The following is a 24,881-nucleotide window of genomic DNA, read 5'->3' on the forward strand; positions in this document are numbered from 1 at the left end:
GAAACAGAGATATCCTGTACAAGAAGATAAACTTAGTAGTCCATTTATTGTTTATTACCATCTTAGTCTAGCTATGGCACAAGCTACTTCCATCGAATTCATTCATTTGTATGGCTAACCGCACTCCCCTTCCTCTACCCACACCTGCTTTTCCAGCTGGATCCTCTCCAATAACCTGCATTCTCTCAAAGGTCCGCCTCATCAAATATAGCATCGGTTTCTCCTATGCAATCGTTCATTCACCGAAGTGGAACACTGAAAAGCAGCCCCAGATGAGTAACACCTTGGGCAGGAAGAAGCTTGTTTAATGCTACTGATATTGCATCCTCTGGGAGGCATTTGGAGGGCAATCAGGAAGAGGCAGGAGTGGGGGGTTCTGCTTACTGTGTCAATAAGCTAGGGCATGCCTCCGTGGATTCGTTTAAGGCGTTGCAAACAAATCGAGCGCTGCAGAAACTGGCCAGGCGCCCGCGTTGCACTGTGACGTCATCAAGAATCGCCAACGTGAGTGGGTTGCTGGTGGATGCCGCCACATGTGCTCTGTTATTGTTTCTATGAAGATGTCCTGAGACGATGTGTCAAGTGACAATTTCATTGGATACGGCTTCTATAGCACTGGAAGGTTTTGCTCTTTCATAGATCCCTAGTTATTGAGAGGAGCCGTTATTGCTAATTAGAATAAACAATATGCTAAATTGTCCAGAACCCACATGGCTTCCTTTAGGTTAGGTTATATAAGGTTAGGTTATATAATAGATTTGTCAAACTCATTATGGGTTAGACATAATTATATACATGCAGATGATCACAGGACTAAGACTTCACAAAACATAATTTTTAAGCAAAATGCACATATTAATACAGAAAAATAAAGTGAGTTGCTGCAAAACGTTCCAAATTTCCTGACTACATATTTTTGCAACAAATATAATTATATAGGGATAGGAAGAAACATCAGTGTGTAACTAAAAGTATTTCACATTTTTGCAATGAAAAGTCCTTTAGCAGTAAAGGAACAAATTACATTAGCTTAAACAGGATTTAAAGAAGTCCCCGGGCCGGACGTTATTCCACCACTGGGGTCTCAGGTAGCAAATGACTGACACTATTCGCCAAAGGAAATTCTTTAGGAAAGGGCCACCTTCACATTGAAACGGCTGTGTCCTGGCTTTAAAGGGGACACCGTCTGTCAGAGACGAAATATATGTTCCCCTGATCAACTTTGAAATCGCGACTATGGAAGGATTTCACGTGATAGTAGCACAGCTGGAAACGCCCGCTGAAGACATCGTAGCTTTCTAGACGGCAGCCAGGGTAGATGCACTTTTTAGCATTTGCATTTATTCTATTTATGTTACAGATTTAATAACCCATAGACGAATCACATTGAAGGGTGATTTGCTCACGTTGCAGCTGCAGGGAAAGAATACATCAATCGGTTCCACTTGCATGGCCGACATTCCAGGCTCATTATTAATAATGTATAATATTATTTGCAATCTGTAAGATTACTACACTCTAATTAGAAATCAGAGAGAATACCTGGTGGTGAATGAGCAAGTCGTACCTGCAATGGTAGAAACCGTAAAGAAAACCAATTTGTTTGCATATCTGTAAAATCTTCTGTTGCCACAATCTCTCGGTATTCCTGTTGCCCTTAGGCCTTAATACCATGCTAAACAATTACTTCTAGAAGCACTTAAAGTTGCATTGGCCCTCATTACTCAGACGTTTTTATTCACATCAATAATACCTAGTTGCAGCTTGGTATTAATAGCCTCTGAAGGACACTAAACATAGTGTTAACATACCTGACCTTGTTGCATATAAATTGCATGTGTAAAGCAGCCACACCCTGTGGGTTAGTAGTTATGTTCCCTTGAGAATATCTGACTGGCAAGGGACAGAGGCATAGCAATGAGTGGACCTGGAAACGCTCTGGTACTCATGAGATAGATTGCCACCTATTGCTTCTTTGATATGCAAATCTATCTTCTGCATACTCTGAAAACCAGACTGGGTTGATATAAGGAGCTGATATAAGTTACAGCGTGTGCAGTAAGATAGTCCAGGTGTGGAGTGAGTGGATAGTCAACCAAAGGGAGAAGAGCTAAAGTTAAAAGTGAATAGATTCTGTACAAACGTAAGGAAGTTCTTCTTCACCCAGAGAATGGTAGAAATCTGGAATGCTCTTCCGGAGGCTGTTATAGGGGAAAGCACCCTTCAGGGATTCAAGAAAAGGTTGGATAAGTTCCTGCTGGAACAGAACATATGTAGATAATGCTAGACTCAAATAGGGCACTGGTCTTTGACCTAAGGGCCGCCATGTGAGCAGATTGCTGGTCAGGATGGACCACTGGTCTGACCCAGCAGCGGCAATTCTTATGTTCCTCAAGTAGAAGTAGTCTTGAGTCAGACATAGCCCTTCATGGGGGAAGATTCTCAAAACTTTAACATGGTCACCAAACCAGTTATAGGCAGGACTCGTGTGTGCTTCAACCTGGACTTACTGCAGCCATAATCAAAGCTTTCCTAGAGGGAACTTAGATGCTGGCAGTTAGACCTGTTTGAGTTGCGTATAAGTTCCACAAAGGTGCCCAAACTGACAAGAAGACCACTGGAGGATTTAAGGCATGACCCCCTTTACTCCCCCAGTGGTCACAACTCCCTCCCACCACCCAAAGAGTGAAAACCCCCCAAACACCCATAGGTTTCCCATCAGCTGATCACAGCAAAGGAATCCCCCATCAGCTGAGCCAGTTTTGGGGATTCCTGGCAGCTCAGCTGATGGGGATTCCCCCTGACAGGATCAGCTGAGCCGCAGAGCTCTACACCCCTCCCCAACATCCCCTTGACATCTGCAACATCCCCCTGACATCTCTGACCTCCACCTGATATCCCCAGATCTCCCCCTGACATTCACAACATCCCCCTGACATCCAGGACCTTCCCTGACATCTCTACCCTCATATCCCCCCAACATTCTTGAAGGCCCTGATTGTCTCATAATCACCATTTTGAGCCAATCAGGGCCTTTGGCCCCCTCCTACTGCATCCCAAGATGCATTGGGGAAGGGAGAAGCCCATCATTTGCAGCAAGTGGCCCTGTAGGCAGGAGGGAGTGGGCTTCCCTCCTGCCATTTTCTCATCTGAAGGTACCGGGGAGGGGAGGGGGTTTGGGAATGGGGGCCCAGGAATGTTCAGGGGTGGGGGGGCAGAGATGCCAGGGGGATATCAGGGAATGTCGGGGAGGGGTGTAGGGCTCCGTGGCACAGCTGATCCTGGCAGGTGGGATCCCTATCAGCTGAACCACCAGGAATCCCCGAAACTGGCTCAGCTGATGAGGAATCCTCTGCCATGATCAGACAAGGTAGTTAGTGGGTACGTCTACAAAACTTGCTTTTGCATGTTTTTCGCATGGTCGTTTTTATTTTTGAAAATGGGCAAAAAAGGTAGACATCCTAAGGACCAAAACATATACCTAGCTCATTTTCAAAAATAAAAGATAGGCATTTGGCAGCTTTGAAAATGGAAATTTTTCCTACTGGATTTGTGGATATCTTACCTCAGACTTAGACACACTTTCGATTATGCCCCTCCAAGCATCCAATGTAGGTATTTGCCATTAAAATAATTACATAAATTTCCTGAATATGTCCCCATGCTGCCTATTATGATATGATTGATAATTCTATTTTATGATTGCTTTACATTGCTGCTAAATGTTGATATTTCACCTACTGTATCAGCTTAGTCCTATTATTAAAATTCTATTTGCCATCTCCAAGTTTACCTCATAGATAGCATTTATGCCTATGTTTAATCATTTTACTATTTTTTAAGCTATTAACATCATTTTAAGTTTTATGTCATGCCCAAGGTGGGCAATCTCAGTCCTCAAGGGCCACAACCCAGTCAGGTTTTCAGGATTTTCACAATGAACATGCATGAGATCATTTTGATTTGCATGCATATTCATTGCGGAAATCTTGAAAACCCGACTGCACAATGGTTGCCCCCTCATGTATCAAGTTGTACCTGTTGTATACCACCTTGGGTAAATCTCTTAATAAATGTAGTGAGGAACAAATCAAATAACTCAGGGGGGATGATAAAGGGGATGGAACTGCTCTCGTATGAGGAAAGACTAAAACGGTTAGGGCTCTTCAGCTTGGAAAAGAGACGGCTGAGGGGCGATATGATTGAAGTCTACAAAATCCTGAGTGGAGTAGAACGGGCACAAGTGGATCGATTTTTCACTCCGTCAAAAATGACAAAAACTAGGGGACACTTGGTGAAGTTACAGGGAAATGCTCTTAAAACCAATAGGAGGAAATAATTTTTCACTCAGAGAATAGTTAAGATCTGGAACGCGTTGCCAGAGATTGTGGTAAGAGCGGATAGCGTAGCTGGTTTTAAGAAAGGTTTGGACAAGTTTCTGGAGGAAAAGTCCATAGTCTTATTAAGACATGGGGGAAGCCTCTGCTTGCCCTGGATTGGTAGCATGGAATATTTCTACTCCTTGGGTTTTGGCCAGATAGTAGTGACCTGGATTGGCCACCATGAGAACGGGCTACTGGGCTTGATGGACCATTGATCTGACCCAGTAAGGCTATTCTTAACTCCAAAAAATCAGATAATTAGGGCCCCTTTTACAAAGCCATATTAGCAAGACCCACACAGCAAATGCGACACAACTCATTTAGTTCCTATAGTCTACATCACATTTGCCAAATCAGGGCTCACTACTGCGGCTTTGTAAGAGGGGCCTTTAGTTATTCTGGTGTGGTCTTCCTCATAACCCCTCCTCCCAGTTATTTAATGGTCTAATTGACTCCCTTGTAATGTAGGTTCTTGGTTATTGTACACTCATAAACATTTTTCTTATTAGTTTTGCCTCTTTGACAAGATTATTCTCAAGTTCTCTTTGGGTCTGCCTCATATAATCTTTTACCTATAGAAACATGATGGCAGAAAAAGGCCAAATGGCCCATCCAGTCTGCCCATCTGCAGTAACCAGTATCTCTTCCTCTCTCTAAGAGAATCCATGTGCCTGTCCAAGGCTTTCTTGAATTCAGACAGTCTCTGTCTCCACCACTTCTTCCGGGAGACTATTCCACGCATCTACCACCCTTTCTTTAAAAAAAAAAAAAAAGTATTTTTGTTATTAGGTTAGATCATGCTTTCTGTATTTTTAAACGATGCATTTTGGCCTTAATAGCTTCCTTCACAGCATCAATTAGCCATGCCATGATTTTTTTTTTCAAACTTGTCTAATGCAGGGCTGCCCAAGTCCGGTCCTCGAGATCTACTGGCAGGCCAGGTTTTCTGATTATCCACAATGAATATGCATGAGAGAGATTTGCCTGCACTGCCTTCTTGGTATGCAAATCCCTCTCATGCATATTCATTGTGGATATCCAGAAAACCTGGCCTGCCAGTAGATCTCGAGGACCGAACTTGGGCAGCCCTGGTCTAATGCATTCCCCCACACACACATACACACTTTTTTACTAAGCCACTGTAGAGGTTTCTACCACGACCCAGAGCGCTAAATGCTCTGACGCTCATAGAATTCCTATGAGCGTCAGAGCAGCATCAAAGCATTTAGCGCCCCAGGCTGCGGTAGAAATCTCTCTTGCAGATTAGTAAAAGAGGGGGGGGGGAGTCTATTTTGGCTCCCCAAAATATATTTAAATCAATCTCCATACTTTATGCATTTTTTTTTAGCTCTCACAACTGCTCCTTCAAACTAATTTCCTCATTGCTTTGATGTTCACCTTGATTATTCTTCTTCCTCCAGTGCGTTGGTATTGGAACAGGGTGAGGCACATGGACCACGGTTTGATCAGCTTTGGTAGGACAGTGTACCAATTAGCAACTTTTTCTGCAGTATTTATTACTTGTCCTCCCAATGTGAGACAATCACACAATTAGCCAGGAGAAGCCCTCATGGCTCTTATGATCTAATTCACACATAGATGTAGAATAAACACATGGGACTAGATTCACTAACCTTCCCGATTGTGACCGATCCTTGTCCTATCCGGGCAGGTCCGATGGATTCTGCAACCAAGAATATTCTAATGGGGCGATCCACTTTGTCTGTAGATGGTCTGCGCATGTGTCTGCTGTTTTGGTTTTTTTTGGGGGGGGGTAAACTTTTTTTTACTGGCCCCGACTCTCCTGTTCTCTGCCGCCCTTCCCCGCAGTGTGAGCCCGTGGGTTTAAAGCGGGTTAAAACAATGTGCTTGTGCTGCAGGAAAGGGCAGGAGAGTCGGGGGAGCCAGAAAGAGTTGGGGCAGGCAGTACTCCGAGTGGAGCCTCACCCAAAAAAACATAGCAGGGAGAGAGCAGAGAAGCCTGATTGGAGTAGAGAGCAGGGCAGCCAGAGCAGGAGAATCGGGACAGAGAGCAGTTTTTTACACAAGTGACTGGTCCTTACCAGTCGCTTGTTCTTGATCGGCCAGCCAGTCGGTGTGTCAGGAAAAAAAGTGTTGTGAATCGCGTCCTTCCTGCTTTGCATGCCGATTCCCCTCATTTGTATGCACGGATTGGGATGAGATCGCTACACAGGTTAGTGAATCGGGTCACAAAGGGGTTGCATACCAGTCGGTACACGATCAGTTTGCTTAGTGAATCTAGCCCATGGTCGCTGGAGCAGCTGTGTCTACTGCCTGCTTGGAGCCATTACTTCCTGCCACTACTGCTCTTCTCGCATCCTCAAGTTTCAAGTTTATTTATTCTTGATGAATCGCCTATTTAAATTACTAGGCGATGTACAATAATAATAACATATATTAATAAATTAAACAAGTAAAATGTTAATGTTGATATAAAAACAAATTTGTTGTTAGTTAAAATTTAACAAACTTAACAAACTGGGTGTAGACATAAGTTTAAAATAATTTTGTGGGTAAGACTTACAAGACATGTGTGGTTAAGAGGGGGAATAGTTATAATTTTGATAGAAGAGAAGAAAAAACATAAAAGGGAAGAACAAGAAGGGGGGTAATAATAGCTGTATAAAAAAAAAAAAAAAATTAAAAAAAAAACAAAACCCAAAAAAAAACCAGGTGGCGGTTAAAAAAATAATCGATTTTTTAGTGTCCTAAGATCCATACGCATCTTTAAAGAGGAAGGTTTTTAACGCTTTTTTAAACAGTGTTAGATCTTTTAGTTCTCTAATGTATTGTGGTAAAAGATTCACGCTAATAAGCTTGCCACCATTTGGGGCTACTTGCCATCCAGTGAATACTGCAGCGGTTGCAGTCTGTCTGTAATCCTTCCCATGATTACCTGTTGCCTGCTTGTCCTGCAACCTGCCTTTGCGTAGGGTTACCATATGGCTCCAGAAAAAGGAGGACGGATTGAGACATCTGGGTTTTACTTCCATTGCTTTCAGTGGAAGTAGAACCTGGATGTCTCAATCTGTCCTCCTTTTTCTGGAGCCATATGGCAGTTCCAAGAAAGTTCAGAAGGCACTGAGGAATTGAGGAGGAATAGGATGCTAGTCAGACAGGCTATTTTGGGGGTGGGAAGGGGATAGACAGAAGGGAAAGGGAGAATTATAGGGATAAATAGTAGAGAATTACATGGGAACATATTTTTCCCCGTCCCCGCAGGAACTCAATTTCCCCATCCCGTCCCCATGAGTTTTGTCGCTGTCCCTGTCCTTGCACCATTCCTGTAAGCTCTGACTTAACCTCTAAAGCCTTGAACACTTATGATTTTAAAATGTTTGAGGCTTGTGCAGATGAGGACAGAGCTTGCAGGAATGGGGCAGGGACAGGACAAGAAAACGAGTTCCCATGGGGATGGGAAAAATTTGTCCCTGGGTCATTCTCTACTTGGGAGAACAGTATAGAAAATTGAATAAATTGTGTGAAAAATTTCAGCCTTTGATAACCAGAGCAGGTATTGTGACGTCATAATGCCTCATTCCATCAATGCCTAAGAGCCAACCTCATCAGTGATGTCACAATGGCTTTATTGTCCTTTACTTGGCTCACTTTTACTACATTTTTATTTCTAGAGTGGTGCAGTGTAGAGAATGACAAGGGGACAAATTGGTCCCCATGGGATCTCAATATCCCTTTCCCGTCCCCGAAAGTTCTGTCCCATTCCTTCAAGCTTTGCCTTAACTGCACAAGCCTCGAACACTTATGATTTTAAAGTGTTTGAGGCTTGTGCAGATAAGGACAGAGCTTGCAGGAATGGGGTAGGGACAGGAAATTAACTCACGGGGATGGGACAGGAAAATGAGTTCCTGCCAGGACAGGGAAAAATTTGTCCCTGTGTCATTCTCTAACCTAAGAGATAACAGCATTTAAAACCCAAAACGGCTCATCCAGTCTTATCAGTAAGATGGCTACGTTTGTAACTACCACTCCATGCATGTTGTTCCCAGGTCTTCATTTAGGGTTCAGCCGTCTCTTTTCCAAGCTGAAGAGCCCTAACCGTTTTAGTCTTTCCTTATACAAGAGGAGTTCCATCCCCTTTACCATCTTGGTCGCTCTTCTTTGAACCTTATCTAGCGCCACTATATCTTTCTTGAGATAAGGAGACCAGAACTGAACGCAATACTCCAGATGAGGTCGCAACATGGAGCGATACAGAGGCATTATAACATTCTTAGTCTTGTTAACCATCCCTTTTTTTAAAATAATTCCTAGCATCCTATTTGCTTTTTTGGCCACCGCCGCACAATGGGCGGAAGATTTCATCATATTGTCTACAATGACACCCAAATCACTGAGCTTTGGAATAACCTTCCTGCCCTGCTACAGAATCTGGGCTCCTTCCAATTATTCCAAAAGCATCTGAAAACCTGGCTTTTCTCAAAAATGTAAAGCTTGCCACCCCTTTTACATTACATTACTGATTTCTATTCCGACTCAACCTTGCAGTTCAGGGCGGATTACAAAAGAGCCATCTGGACATTTCCAGAAGAGTTACAAGAAGAAGAACATTTCCAGAGGAGTTACAAGAAGAATGGTGTAGTATAGTTTAGGGAATGTGATACAGCAAAGAGGATTGGGCTATTCCAGTGGATATACAATTCGGGATGCTGTACAGATAGGAGATAGTGCAGTTTCAGTATATATACAGTTAGAGAAGCACTAATTCTTATTATGTTCTTCCCTCGTTTATTAAAGAACCTGTAAACTGTGCCAAGCTCTATCTGTATGGTGAGGATGCGGTATATAAACTTAAGGTTTAGATTAGTTTAGTTATAAATGCCATTCTATATAAGTTATTCCTCAGGCTTTCATTTGCTGTGTGCAAGTTAGCCCCTCCATGCTTCCTTCAAATTGCAAAAAGTCTTTTTACTACTGGTGTGAGTAGAAGCAGTCAATGATAGGGTCCCTACAATGCAAGACAATGGGGAGGAACCAAGCACTGATGGCGTTGGCTCACAACTGCAGTGAAACAACTTTTTTTTTTGCATTTTTTTTTAAGAAGGTGAAGGGGGGGGGGAGGATGATTTTGGTAAAAGAGGGCAAGGGGAGAGCAAAAAGAGAGGGATACTAAACCAGCTGTGGTGTTTTTTTGGGGGGAGAGGGGGGAAATCCAATGTAATTTGTGAATGAAGACTTGGTATACCAGATTCTAGCCCTAGTTCTGATGGCACTGAAAGCATAAAAGAACAGGAGAAAGTGCCGGGTCAAAAAAAATGAAGTCTACAACCAGAACTTTCCTCCAGCACGTTTCTGTATAATTGTTACCCACATTTACCATAACAGCTACCTCCTCAGCACTCTCTAAAATCCTCTCTAGCTAACATGTAATGTTCCTTATCTTTCCATCAGTCAAATTACTCTCAGGGCTAATAGTCACCCAGCTAGCTACACTCCTAATGACTGATGACCAATCGGAATAGCAGGATTTGGGATAGCCCAGTGGCTCAGAATGTAAGTGCTGTGCACTTCTACGCAGAAGGAAGACTTTTCAAGAGAGTACTGGTTCTGGGCTTACATCCCAAAGCATGTGGAATTTGTCGTCACCGATTCTACCTATTGAAATCAATACTACAACTTCCATAATGCATGAGGATAGGGCTGACTGAAATCGAACACTGGCCTTACATTTCCCTTTTGGAACTGGGTAACTTGGCAGCTTTTCAATTCAGTTCACGGATCAGTTCTTCCTTTTACTGGGTCCACTGAGGCCAAGAAGGAACAAAAGCAGGAGAGAATTGGCAGATGAACCCCCCCCCCCCCACCAAACAGTACTATCCTCTTCTTCTTGGACATGGCCCTTGGTGTGACAAAATAGCACATCATCTGGAAGGCTGCTACAGGATCACTTCCCATTCCAAGGTCATACATTCCTTCCTGGTGAGCTTGCTTCTCCAAAAGAGCACAGGAGCTACCAGAGAGGAGGTGGTATTGCTCCACTATGTCCCTAAAGGTATATACTATACCCCTCTCTCTGGCTTAGCTCCCACAGGTCTGCTACTTTTGCCTCCAAAGATTACATTAATTCTCTGGAACCTAGGAGCTCTTTGCACCAATTGCACACACACGACCTCTCTCCAACATGAAGACTTCTTTCAAACGGGACGCCAAAGAAACATCTCCCGCATCTGAAGGCGTCCCATTTGAAAGAAGTCTGATCGGTTGGGATACACCCTGAGGCAGCAGATTTGTGAAACGCTGGCCACCGTTGGTGTACCGAGCAGCTGAAGATAAGTGGGAAAGTTTTTCTTCTATCTTTTGTTTTTCATTAGTAAAGCACAGCATGAAGCTCTTATTTCATTGAAGGTTTTTTGCCAATGAGGTGACCGCTCAACCACCTTTAGCAATCCTCTTCGGTGGAGGTGGGAGGGCCCTTGTCTGAGGCTTTTTCCCTTCATTTTTAGTTATTTAATAGCCTATGCTGTCCTTACATTATACCACAGGACATTACAGCATCAATCACTATTAAAAGTGTTTATTATTCTATACAATTTGTTTTCATGACATCTGAGTCTTTTGTGATGATTATACATATGCCATTCAGTGCAAAACACTGATAGAGTTGATAGAGCAGGTAAAGCTTAAGAAAGTTTTTTTTAATTTTACGTTCAAACTGTGTGACTTTAGATGTTAGGTTAGTAGTTTATTACATACAGTTATTTTATTCATTAAGAATTTACAAACATAAGTTGTCATACTGGGACAGTCCAAAGGTCCATCAAGCTCAGTATCCTGTTCCAACAGTGGCCAACCCAGGTCACAGGTACCTGGCAAGATCCCAAGGAGTAAAACAGATTTTATGCTGCTTCTCCTAGGAATAAGCATTGGATTTCCCCAAGCCATCTCAATAATGGCCTATGGACTTCTCTTTTAGGAAAGTATCCAAACCTTTTTTAAACCCTGCTATGCTTACTGATTTCACCACATTTTCCAGCAACGAATTCCAGAGTTTAACTACATGTTGAATAAATAAATATTTTCTCTGGACATTAGCAACTGGTCGATAGTTACTAGGATCAGAGGTTTCCAATGAGTTATTTTTTAAATTTTGGTCTCAAGTATGTTTGTTTCCATTGCTCTGGAAAGTAGCCAGTCTGTAGGCTAGATATCACCATTGAATGTATGAATGGTAAAAGAGAAGGTTAGGATCTTGGAATAGGATCTCCTGGAGATGTTGTTATTCAATGATTGGAGCACTGAAACATACAAAAAAAAAATTTATTCTAAATCTTAGAGTGCATTTTATCTTTCTTTTGACTTAATGCAATAGTACAACAGGGGCCAAGCAGAGGACGTGAGTTTGATGTTCCTTTGCTCCTTGGACCAACTAGGCTGGGGATGCTCTGAATGCAGAACTCAGCTTGTAGATGGTCAGAAGCAGGGCTGTGGAGTCAGAGTCGATAAAAATGTACCGACTCAGACTCCTGATAAATTTAAATTATAATAAAATAAAAAAAATGCAGCAAGTTCAAATGTCCCATATCACAAACAATAGTCATAATTAACACAATGTTTGCGGGCAAATTATTTAAATGTTGCATGGGAAATTACGTTTCGCATAAAATAGCTGTAACTTCTGAACCATTGCTTATTTTTGAATAAAACTTTCAGTTTCTTTTCTTATATTGAATTCTTTATTATAATTTGAACACATTTTTTAATTATTTTGTTATAAACAATTACAACATTCAAGGCTAATTTCAAAATTTAAAAAAACTACTCTTTTATACTGAAGAAATTTAAGGAGAGACAACTGAATTTACCACTATTTTATTTACGATCTTGATCTCCCTTCCGACTCTAATTCCACAAATCGATAGATAATGCGTAATTTTTAATTTGCTGAACCGCCGTGTTTACACTTTTGCCGCACCCCAGCGCTAATTTGTAGAAACCGAGTGACAGTATGCGAAAAATGTGTTTACTTGTTTCCCGCCAACAATGTGTTAAGTACTTCTCTGATGTAAGAATAAAGCCCAGTGCATAGTTGTATTTCTACTAGTGTGAAGTTTGGAATCGGAGTCGTGGGTACCACAAACTGAGGAGTCGGAGTCGAAGGATTTATCTATCAACTTCACAGCCCTGGTCAGAACTAGTCACTCATCACTTAGCCATGATGCCTAGTGATTTGACATACGGTGCATGATTGCAGGACTCCTAAAGGTAGGGTGACCAACTCTCTCTAATATCCCGGGAACTCCCTTATTAGAGCATCAGCAAACAAAAAGATATAGGTTAGGACTAACAAACATGCAAATGTGTCAATTTTATTCTTTATTGAAACAAGGGTAGTGGTATATTTCAGTGTTTTTCAATCTTTTTACACCTATGGACCGGCAGAAATAAAATAATTATTCTGTGGACCGGCATCAGTCCGTGGACCGGCGGATGAAGAACACTGGGCTAAGTCGTGGGCCAGACCCCGCCCATCTCTACCCAATCTCCACCCCAGACCCCACCCCCATAATAGTACTAATTGCACCTTGCACGTCCTGTGCCTCATCTGGAAGCCTTCCCTCTGACGTGGCACTGAATCAGTGAGGAAGAGGGAGCTGGCTCGAGGATAACGCTGCATCGATCACACCGTGGACCGGCGGTTGAAGAACACTGTTTTGGCCCTGATGCACGTGGACCGGCAGGAAATTTCTGTGGACCGGCACTGATCCATGGACCGGTGGTTGAAGAACACTGGTATATTTGATCCAATGCCCCTGTAAGTTTTGCTACGTTGGCCAAACATCTAGGGCAGGGATAGAGAACTCCGGTCCTCGAGAGCCATATTCCATTCGGGTTTTCAGGATTTCCCCAATGAATCTGCATGAGATCTATTTGCATGCACTGCTTTCAATGCATATTCATTGGGGAAATCCTGAAAACCCGACTGGAATACGGCTCTCGAGGACCGGAGTTCCCTACCCCTGATCTAGGGCACTAAAAATAAGACTAATTGAGCACTGTTCTTGTTTAAAGACTGGGAAAATGGAAGCAGCAATGGTGTTGCACTGTTTGCAGCAATCTTTTGAATCTTTAAAATGTACTGTTTTGGAGCGGGTGAGTCTATCTAGACATCAAGGGGGGTGGGGGGATTTAAAGGCACTTTTGAAACAACGTGAGCAGAAATGGATTTTTAATCTTTACACTGTTGAGCCAGCAGGGCTTAATGTCCGTGTGTGTGTGTCCGTATGTGTGCATTTTTTAAAAAGTTTCTTTAAATTTTAGCGCCACAACGATGGGACAAGCTGATTGATTGGTCCAGGAGAAGAGGCGTGTTTGACGTGAGATTTTGAACGCTGGCATCTCCGAAGATCGGGCGCATTTCTTCCAGAGCAGAGCCATTGCAAGGATGCAGGACACCCTTCTGACGCAGCAGCGCCAAAACAGGGATTTTTCCCTGTCAGATGTATTTTGACAAAATGGACGTTTGAATGAGAATGACGAGCGTCTGATACAACGGGCTCCTTTGACTAAGCCGCGTTAGTATTTTTAGTGCATGCATTTTAGTGCACGCTAAACGCGCGCTACGTGGCTAGAACGCCAGCTCAATGCTGGCATTAAGGTCTAACGTGGGCGGCAATTTAGCGCGCGCTATTCCGCGTGTTAAAGCCCTAACGCGGCTTAGTAAAAGGAGCCCTGTGTTTTGTGGAAACACGTCAGCATTCAGAATCCTAGTACAATCCCTCGTACTAAGTCAGCTTGACTACTGCAACATCGCCTACTTAGCAATCTCCCAAAAGAACATGTGACGTCTTCAAATAATGCAAAATGCAGCGGTCAGACTTATCTTCGGGCTAAAGAAATTTGATCATGTAACACCCTACTACCGGCAGTTGCACTAGCTGCCGATGGAAGCACGCGTAAAGTTTAAATTTGCCCGCCTCTGTTTCAAAGTATTATATGGACTAGCCCCCAAATACATATCGGACCTTTTCTGCTTCTCTACCAACAAACGCAAAAGAAGCACACATTCAAACTTTGTTTCTCCACCAGTTAGAGGTTGCAAACTGAAAAAACACCACGAACACCTTCTCTCACACCAGGCGGCCCTATGGGGTAAAGGCCTAGAGCAATTGCTCTTGCCCACTACTTATTTCGGAATTTTGGAAGCGTCTAAAAACATACCTGTTCCTGAATACCTAGACAACTGACCTGTTCTCCCCCTTACTCACTCACTCTTTCCGCTCTCAAGTCCAATTATTCTGTACCTTCTCTAATCTTTTGTAAACCGCATAGAACTTCACGGTATTGCGGTATATAAACTGTTATTATTATTATTATTTTTTTTTTTCTGACGCGTGATGGTATTTTTGCCCCTACTTTTATATTACTTTGGTAATGGGAGGGTGCAGTCCTATCTGAGTCTTTTTTTCTCCACTTGTTTTCAAACCAGAGCATCAGTTTCATATTATCCCATTAGTTTGCTCTAAATATTGCTGTGTGATATTAGTAAGACTCTCACATTTCTATCCATTACATTGTGTGTCTAGATTCCCTGAAATATTTTTCTGCAAGTGCACATCCTTTCCTTAAATGTTTACTGGCTTGAACCTCAATAAAAACCAACAACAACAAAAATCCAGGCCAAACAAAATTAACTGAAATGATTTGGGGTCAGTATTTAACTGATTTTCTGGTTATTCCTACCTACCTATAGGGAATGTTTGTGGTACATATCAGAATTACCTATTTGTCAGAAGGGCCCATGGACCCAGGTAGAAGGATTTGGATCTCTGGGAGTAAAAGGTCAGAGGTTATGCAGTTAGGCTGAAAGGTGGGCAGAAATTCCTGACTCTAACCTTCTGTTGCCTGTCAGTCTATCTTTAGAAAACCTTTATATTTCCTGTAAATTAGGTTGGCAGTCTTTTGGGGGCTGTTTCTTTGGATGCCATCCTAGCTGTGATTATTGGATAGCTGGCTTGTGTAATTGAGTTTAAGTATTTTTATTGATTTTAAGACAAACAAAACAGTTGTCTGATGTTTTAAAGTTAGGTTGTCTCATTCTATGGATTCTGTGTATTATGCTCCTGTTAGGGGTGGAGATGTTTTGTTTTCTTGTAACCTGCTCTGGGTGATTCTGGATTGACGAGAGATGAATATCAAAAATAAATAAAAACATAAGCATGAATATATGGCAATCCAGCGCGAGAGTAAAAAATGATGCAGAAATTAAAATAATTATTTTTGATCTCTCATATACTGCCTTTGACTCAGAATTTCTGGATTTACATCTTTAATCCCTAACACGTAGTAGTTATATTATCAAATTAATTCATACCTTTCTTGCAAACACCTGGCCAAATAACTTTTGAATTGATCTAGGGTAGTTAGCTAAAAAAAAATTTGATTACAGAATTTTACTAATTTTTAGTCCAACTGGAGTAATAAATCTCTGCCTTAGGAGGTGAAAGGTTTTACTTATTGTATAGGGACCAATACCTCCTGTTTGCAACCATTTCAGTGAGTCTATAAAGTTGAAATCCTTATCTAAACTACCCAAGCTTCTTTCTGCTGTCTGTACTAATTGTGCAGTAGACTATATGGGAAGGATATCAATAAGTATACGAGGGGGCCACTGAAACGTTCTCAGCCTAACCAAGAAGAAATAATATGCAGCCATGAAACTTACAAGCTATTCCACACTTTTTTTTTACAGTTTTTGTTTCAATGATATAAAATGAAAAAAGTGTGGAATAACTTGTAAGTTTCATGGCTGCATATTATTTCTTCTTGGTTAGGCTGAGAACGTTTCAGTGGCCCCTCGTATTGTGATGTCATAATGCCTCATTCCACCAATTGCCTAAGAGCCAACCACATCGGTGATGTCACAATAGCCTGGTTTCCCTATACTTGTGCCCATTTACTAGATGCATTTGCCTCATTGAAGTGAAAAGTGTCAAGAAAAGGGTGGAATAAAGGGAAGGGGTAAAACACGGACCTCGCGGATCTAAACCCATACGGCCTTAAAAATCTGAGGTCCATGTCCCTGCCGCTTGTAGTTTCTGTCGCTGACAGACCTTGATGAGATTTGAGAGCTGACGGATCTGTCTCAGCATAGGGAGGGAAAAGTGTTAGGATCCGTCAGCGCTAAAAATCTCTTTGAGGTCTGTCAGAGCCAGAGACTAGTGCTGGAGCGGCAGAGCAGAAGCCAAGAGAGCGGGGAAAAGAAGTCTCCAAACTCCAGCTCTAGTCTCTGGCTCTGACAGACCTCGAAGAGATTTTAGCGCTGACGGATCCTAACACTTTTCCCTCCCTATGCTGAGCCGGATCGTCAGCGCTCAAATCTCAATCAAGGTCTGTCAGCGACAGAAACTACAAGCGATAGGGACACAGACCGACACGGACCTCAGATTTTTAAGGCCGTACGGGTTTAGATCCGCGAGGTCCGTCAGGTCCGCGTTTTACCCCTTCCCTGGAATAAATTGTAAGTTTCATGGGTGCACATCATTCTCTTCTTGGTGGGGCTGAGAACTTTTCCGCAGTCCTTCGTAGTGTTTTTGTGCCTTGTCTATGCAGGACACAGAGAAGGGTACCACTAGTGCCTCCTTTTACGAAACTGTGATAGCAGTTTCTAGCGCGGGGAGCCGTGCTGAATGGCCCTTGCTGCTCCCGACGCTCATTGAGTTCTTATGAGCGTCGGGAGCAGCGTGGGTCATTCAGCGCAGCTCGCCGCACTAGAAACTGCTATCGCAGTTTTGTAAAAGAGGGGGTAGGTGCTGAGCACTACCCATATGGAGCAAGTTCTTTCACTGTGTCCAGAGAAAGGTGACTTGTATTGTTTGGCACTCTTGATCATTTTGAGATACAGTGGTGCCTCGCATAACGAACGCCTCGCACAACGAACGCTGCACACAATGAACTTCATGTCTTGATTCACACAACGAACTTCGTTTCACACAACGAACTTCACACAACGAACTTCGTTTCACACAACGAAGTCGCCCGAGCTGCCAATGTATTGCATCCTTCCGCGCAGGCAGTCGTTAGTCACTGCGCTTAACTGCCCTCTCTCACTGTATACAGTCGTCCTTTTAAGATAAACTCAATATTTTTTATATATCATGGCTTCTAAAAAAAGCAGGAAGGTGATTTCTGTTGAAATGAAACGGGAAATAATTAGAAGGAGTGAATGTGGGGTAAACAAGTGTGACCTCGTCAAAGAGTTTGGCCTCAGCAAGACCACCATTTTCACCATTTTGACAAATTTATCTTTTTTTGTGTCATCTTAGCATATTTTATGCTGCAGAACGAATTATTTTTTTTAACATGTATTGTTATGGGAAAACGCGTTTCACATAACGAACTTTTCGCATAACAAACTTGCTCCTGGAACGAATTAAGTTCGTTGTGTGAGGCACCACTGTATTGGCAGCTATGTTAAGGGACGGCTGTGAGTTAATATAAATATGCAAATCTCAAACACAGGACACATTTCTTCCTTAACAAGAACATGGTCAATGCCTTTCGGAAATCTCATGTAGTTTGAATAGTTTCTTTGTTGGGCGCATACATTTTAAGACGGTCAACGAGATCGGTCCAGCGTTCCAGCATGTCTAACACCTGATGAGGGCCGTTATATTCCTGCCTGGAATGGGTTATTCCACCGAGTCTGCAAATTGTTCTTTAGCAATACAGGGTTGATTCTTCCTGCACAATTTATGCACTATGGTTGCATTTTTTTTTTTTCTTCAGTCTTTATTGATTTTCAAACTTTGAAAGTGCAATACAATTAATTGAACAGAAAATACTGCATAAAACGCACTACTAATTACCCAAGTAATACACAAAACAATCATTTTCTCCCAATTATTAATGCAATAAGACATATGGTTGCATCTTAAAATATCCGGGATGAGGCAGGTGCATCACTGCAAGAACCTGGGCCAACCCGCTATTTTCCATCGCGCATCACACATGCGAGGCTAAGGCAAGAGAGCGGTAATAGAATAAGCGATAATCGTCATCATCATCAAGCTCCCGATAACGAAAATGAAGCCGAACACGGTTTCGGTCCCGGGAAAATCGCCCCCGCGCAAGGAGTGAAAAACAACCAAGACCCGCCCCCTTTTTTTTTTTTGGGGGGGGGGCCTTAAACTCGCTATTCAGGTGACAGTTTACGAATGATCGCATCAACGCGTATCTGCGGTTCCGTAGCATCGTTATCATACGGCGCAGACGGACGGAGAGAGAGAAAGAGCGCTAGACGGGCGCGCTCGCTCGCTCCCAGACGCGGACGCCCGCCCGCGGGCTCGCGCCGAGCGAGCGAGAGAAAGGAGGAGGTTGCGCGCGCGCCGTCACGTGACCCCGCGCCCAGGGCCTGGTGCTGCCGCTGTTGCCTTTCCAGTAGAGCGAGAGAGAACAAAAATGGCGGCCGCGGGCGACCCGGAGCGGGACGCCGGCGACTGGGACTGAGGCGCCTTCGCTCCGAGCGGGCCCGAGGCCTCCCGGCGAGGCGCCGCGCGGGGAACAGGGGGGCGGGGAGGGCCGCTGCGCCGTCGCCCAGGCCCGCCCGCTTCTCGGGCCCCCCCCCCCCCCGGGAGGAGGCGAAACGGAACCGCGAACCAGGGGTTTTAGCGCCTAATAAGAGAAGAATAGCGCGCGAGGCGGGGGCGGGGGGTGGCGTCTCCCCGCGCCCAGGCGCGTCCGTCCTCGCTCTCGTCCGCGTCGCCGGGCGGCGTGAGGCGCGGCATGAGGGGCCGACGGGGCAGGCCGCCCAAGCAGGCTGCGGTGCGCGAGCGCTCTCCGGGGCCCATCGGGGGCCTCCGCTCCCGGCAGAGGGGCAGCAGCCGCGGCCGGTGGGCGGCCGACGGCGAGGCGGCCAAGCGGCTCGGCGCCCAGCTCTGCCCTCGGGGCAAGCGGAAGGGCGGCTCGGCGGCGGGCCGCGGGCGGGCGCGGGCGAGCGGCGGCGGCCTCCCCAGGTCCACGGCCAGGAGGAGCAGCAGCAAAGTGGTGTACGATGACCACGAGAGCGACGAGGAGAGCGCGCACTCGGACTTGGACGGGGACCCGGAGGGGCCTCGGGACTCCGGGGAGGAGGAGGAGGACGTGGGCGGCGACGACGCCGGCGGCGGCGGCGGCCTCCTGGAGGACGAGTCCGACTACCTGGACGACATGGAGGAGGAGGAGGAGGACGACGACGACGCCAGCTACTGCACGGAGAGCAGCTTCAGGAGCCACAGCACCTACAGCAGCACCCCGGGTGAGCATTGTGCAAAATGGAGGCCCTCGCTTGCGCTTGCTAGAGTGCAACTTCTCGGAACGACACTTTCGTTAAGCGGACTTTTCTTTCGGACCAGGTCTGTCCGCAACGTGCACTAAATGTCAAACGTAGGTGCTGCACTAGGCGGGGGTAGGGGTGGGGGGGGGGGAAGCATGCAACAGTTGCCTTTTGCAAAACTTCAGCCGTCGTGCTTGCAGACAGAAAACGAGCGCAATGATTTTGATACCGTTGGATGTGCTTTGGGAAAACCTACGTGGAGTCCACCTGTTGCAGAGGGCTTAGTTATAAGGCTTTACTGCCCGGATGAATGTGGGGCACATGCATTCATTTGGGTTTCTCCTTCTTGCATGCTGATGATTTCAGAACAGCATCTGGATGTTTGTCACAAGAAGATTTTGCATGCCATTTTTAAACTTTCGCTGTAAAATGGGCTTGTTGATATATCTAGCATTTAGATTCTTAAATATTTTGAAGGAAGTATATTTAAGGGCAGAGTATGTGTTCCTTTGTTTATTTAGGAATATGGACTTTAATTTACTAATACAGTTCTTTTCTGACTTTAAGCATTTCCTGTGTTTTTTGTTTACTTGATAAATACTTTATTCATGTCTAAACTTAAATGTTTTTTCAGATCTGTTCATATTTAAATACAGTTTTGGTCAGAGTTTGAAGTAGTCAGTGCTGGATTTATTAAACTATTTTCCTCCATATTATCAAAAGGGTGTAAGATTGAATCAGTCCCTTGGTAAGACAAATTTTGTCCCATTATGTGACCAGTAAAATAAGTGAGTTCTTAAAAACTATCTAGTTGAGCCTAGACTTCATTTTGGCTAATACTAAAATGTATTTGAATTATCCTGTTAAGGATTCAAGTTATATTTTCATAATTTTAATTTGAGGTAGTGAATATAAAAAGAAAATATTTTTTATTGGACTAATGAACCTAATATATTTTTATTAGCTGTCAAAGGCTTCTTTAGATTAGAAACTAAAGATACTGTATTTTTCGCATCAATAAGACACACCTGACCATAAGATGCACCCACCTGTAGAGGAGGAAAAACCAAGAAAAAAAAATCTGAACCAAATGGTGTGCCCTTTACCCTGTCCCCCCTCTAGTGGTAGGCTGGGGCGGGGCAGGGCATGTCTAATGGTAGGCACACGTAGTGCCAGCCAGCCAACCCAAAGGCAGCCCCCTCCCCCGGTACATTTTTTTCCTATCCCGGCGGTCCAGCACGCTTTCCGTGCTCCTGCTTCAGTTCCCCTGCTCTCTTCCGCCAGTGGCACAGCGGTGCACGAGGCAGGTGCGTGACTGCTTGGTCCCACGCTGCACTTTGAATGGCTTCCTGTCAGTGTAGGTCTGCAAGACATCGGGAGGGAGGGAGATGATACAGGTCAGTGAGGGAGGGGGGACAGGGTACAGAGGCTGGCAGGGCAGTGGCTGGGTGCAGAACTGGGCAGGGAGTGAGGGAGGGGCGTTGGGTGTAGATCCTGGCAGGGCAGGGCATTTGAATATTAAGCCTTCGTCTTATATCCTAGCCTTTTTAGGGGGAAAAATAAGGGTCTCGACATAGTTTAAGTTACCATATATATTCAAATATATGTACATACTTGTCCTATCCTCCATTCTCTGTCTAAAAGTACATGCACAACAGTATATGTACTCCAACCCACCTATATACAGGATGGACAATAATCTGGATAAAAAATTCTGCATGTCAAAGATTTTACCTGTGGACAGGAATTTAATTATTAACTCTACCCTGGAGAAAATCCATTAATACATTGGACCCTATATTCGGTATTAATGGTCACAGTAATAGTCATTAGCTAAAATATGTTTATAAGGTGCATATAAAATTACTTCTGTATACTGGTGGCGTATACATTATAAATGTCTTTGTAAAAAAGAAGTTTTGTACTATACTAATAGTTGGAGAAACTAGTGCCTTTGTAGATTGTATCACCTATTAGAGGAACAATCAAATATACTTTATTACAGTACATGAGCTTTTGAGATCTTGTGTCCTCCATGCTTTCAAAGAAAGAGGACTGTTTATAGCCAGTCAAATTTTCAGAATATTCACAATATACGAGAGAAACCTGCATAGACTGAAGCTCTAATATGCAAATTTCATCACGGATGTCTTGAAAACCCGGTAGTCTGTGCCGTTCCTAGAAGTGTTCGGGAAGCATTGTTGTGTCTCGTTTCTAGGAGATTTTGCTTTTCTTTTCTTGAATTCTCTGGTTATAGAACATGGTTTAACTTTCACCTGGGTTGGAATCACTCATTAAGATTGAAAAGTTGTTTCTGTACTCTTGTACAAGCCTGAGTGTCAAGGCTCATGTTGGTAGTGATAACTCTGAGTGAACTGAAACTATTTTTGCATTTGTCTCTTGTAGGTTAGGGTTTGTCTTGCACAGTACACTTCTCCCTCTGTATTTGCTGTGATAGGGGATTAACAAAACCGCAAATAACTTTTTTATATGTTATTTGCTGTTTTCTATTAAAAACCGTGGTGAATATGGTGAAACCGTGAATAACATAGTGGGAGACCTGGCCTGTTTCTGAAGGAGAGGCAAAACAAAGTGCTGGGAATCAGCGATTTTCTCTGTAAACGCTTGGAATCAGCGATTTGAGGGGAGGAGCTAAAAACCGTGAATAATCGAAACCTCGAATACAGAGGGAGAAGTGTATCTGCAGTTCATATTAGTCCTGTAAAATGGTGGACAAAATAATACTTCCCCCACACAGAAAAAATAAGATGCATTTTGGAGAAAATAGCTGATAGCATAGAGCAATGTCCCGCAAACTTTCTCAAGCCACGGCACACTAAAGGTCGTGGCACCTGGAAGTGCGCGGATATTGCCATGATGACATCACACATATGCGTGACATCATCATGTCGATCTGTGTGTGAAGGCCCTCCAGGCGGGCCCTGAGACGCCAGTGAGGGGTGCCAGAAGGGAAGAGGGCCAGAGAGAAGGATAGGTACCTCTTGCCACGTCCTGTAGGAAGTCAGTCGGCGCCTCTCCTCCTCCACTTGAAATCTCAGGAGGCACACAGTTTTAGATACACTGGCATAGAGTGACAGAAACAGGAAAAATACACGCACATTTGTCTACTGCCTGCTTATTCAATTCTTCTTACTCCCAATGTTGATTATGAAGAACATCTTTTTTCTTGTGTCCATCACCATGAGTCCTTGGAAGGCTTGGAGATGGATCACGATATAGAATGTTGGAACGTTATGAAGATAATAATAATAATAACTTTATTTTTATATACCGCCATACCACAAAGAGTTCTAAGCGGTTTACAAGGGAAGAGACTGTATACAGACAGCAACTTTACAAATAACTTTTGAAATTACATTGGCATGCTAAGTTTAGTCAGGTTTATCTGGAAGTGTTTTGGAAGTACATCAGGTTGAAGTGGGGTCAGAGAGATAAGTTTTTATTGACTTTCCAAACATTTGGTATGAAACCATACTGTAAGTTAGACCTTTGTAAAAGGTTTGGGAAGGCAGTGGCAGCATTACTGCTGTGAAATAAAACGATTATACATTTAGAGGGGCATAATCAAAAAAAAGTCTAAGTCCCCTTTTGGCCTAAGGTCTTAAACGTTGAAAGTAGAAGCAGGGAAAATGTCCATTATAAAAGAAAAACGTCCAAAAGGAGGTTTTTTTTTTATAACGGCCTGCCTCTACATTCAGCTGTTTAAATGCCCAGACCACCACTACGTCTAAACTTATACCATATAATCAACCTAAAAAAAGTTTAAGCCCCAAATGTCCAAAACAAGGACTTTTAGGCGAAGGAGGAGCCAGTCCTTCGCCTAAAAGCTGGATTCTGTAACCGGTGTCTGTCAAAAACAACACCGGTTACAGAATCCACCCCCCCCCCCCCGATGACATCGGGGCAAGAGGGAGCCCAAGCCCTCTTGCCCCGCGATCCCCAACCCCCCCCCTCCCGACGACATTGGGGCAAGAGGGAGTCCAAGCCCTCCTACCCCGCGGCACTCCCGGCCTCCCCGACACTATCGGGGCAGGAGGGAGCCCAAGCCCTCTTGCCCCGCGATCCCCAACCCCCCCCCCCGAGTCCGATGGGATCAGGAGGGAGCCCAAGCCCTCCTGCCCTAGACGCACTAAAATATGGGCAGGAGGGATCCCAGGCCCTCCTGCCCTAGACGCAACCCCCCCAACCGCCCCCCTGCCGACCCCATGACCCCCCCAATCCCACCCCCCATACCTTGAAATTGTTGGCTGGACAGACAGGTGCCAAGCCTGCCAATCCAGCAGGCCATCCAGCTCAGGAATGGGCCCGGATTGGCCCAGGTGGCTCAAATCCATGTGCCCAAGGCCCCGCCCACAGGCCCAGGAGCCTCGCCCCACCTGTGGGCGGGGTTTGAGCCATCTGGGCCAATCCGGGCCCATTCCTGAGCTGGCTGGCCTGCTGGACAGGCGGGCTTGCCACCTGTCCGTCCGGCCTACAATTTCAAGGTATGGGGGGGTGGGATTGGGGGGGGTTGCATCGAGGGCAGGAGGGCCTGGGATCCCTCTTGCCCATATTTTAGTGGGGGTTAGGGGGTGTCGCCAGGCCAGGAAGGCTTGAGCTCCCTCTTGGCCGGATCTGGGGGGGGCGGAGAGTTGTTGGAAATCGCAGGGCCAGGAGGGCTTGGGCTCCCTCCTGGCCCCATTAGACTCAGCGGATTGGGGGGGGGAGTTGGGGATCGCGGGGCAAGAGGGCTTGGGCTCCCTCCTGCCCTGATCATTGCTGTAGGGGGTAGGCAGGTTGCTGGGGCTGCTGAGCTGATCGCAGCAGCTGCGATCAGCTCAGCAGCCCCTTTTTGGCACTTATACCTGTTTTGACTTGATCGTCCAAGTAGCCATTTAGGCCACTTTTTAGACGTTTTTTAAAATTATTATTATTATGAGTCCCTTAACGTTTGGAATATATATTTTTTTCTTTTGTGGTGGGTGTTCTGTGGGAAAAAAATTGGAAACCATTTTTATACTAGTTCCCGTCAAAGCCCTCCTGAGCCCATCCTAAACCAAATTGCCATATATGGGACACAGCAAGTCTGTCCAGTACTGACTTTAGTTCTTCAATTCATACCATTCATTTCCTAATTAGATGTATTGCCATGCAGTGGAGGCAGTGTATGCAAATATATCTCATACATATTCATTGGGGAAAACCTGACT

At 44.5% G+C, this 24,881-nt stretch overlaps 1 protein-coding gene across 9 annotated transcripts in view; it reads left to right on the top strand.

Moving 5' to 3' along the window:
- Positions 1-18,560: 18,560 nt before the first annotated feature.
- BPTF (bromodomain PHD finger transcription factor) overlaps positions 18,561-24,881 on the top strand; it is a 232,412-nt gene continuing 226,091 nt past the window's right edge. For 7 of the 9 annotated variants that reach the window (XM_033961417.1, XM_033961422.1, XM_033961419.1 and 4 more), the window contains exon 1: positions 18,562-19,653. In XM_033961417.1, coding sequence (XP_033817308.1) covers positions 19,143-19,653 — 511 coding nt within the window. In that variant the 5' untranslated portion in view covers positions 18,562-19,142. Of the gene's footprint in view, positions 19,654-24,881 lie in introns of all 9 variants that reach the window. The other 2 variants (XM_033961424.1, XM_033961425.1) reach the window with 2 other exon arrangements.

The sequence above is a fragment of the Geotrypetes seraphini genome, chromosome 10 (genome assembly GCF_902459505.1).
Source record: "Geotrypetes seraphini chromosome 10, aGeoSer1.1, whole genome shotgun sequence".
NCBI lineage: Eukaryota > Metazoa > Chordata > Amphibia > Gymnophiona > Dermophiidae > Geotrypetes > Geotrypetes seraphini.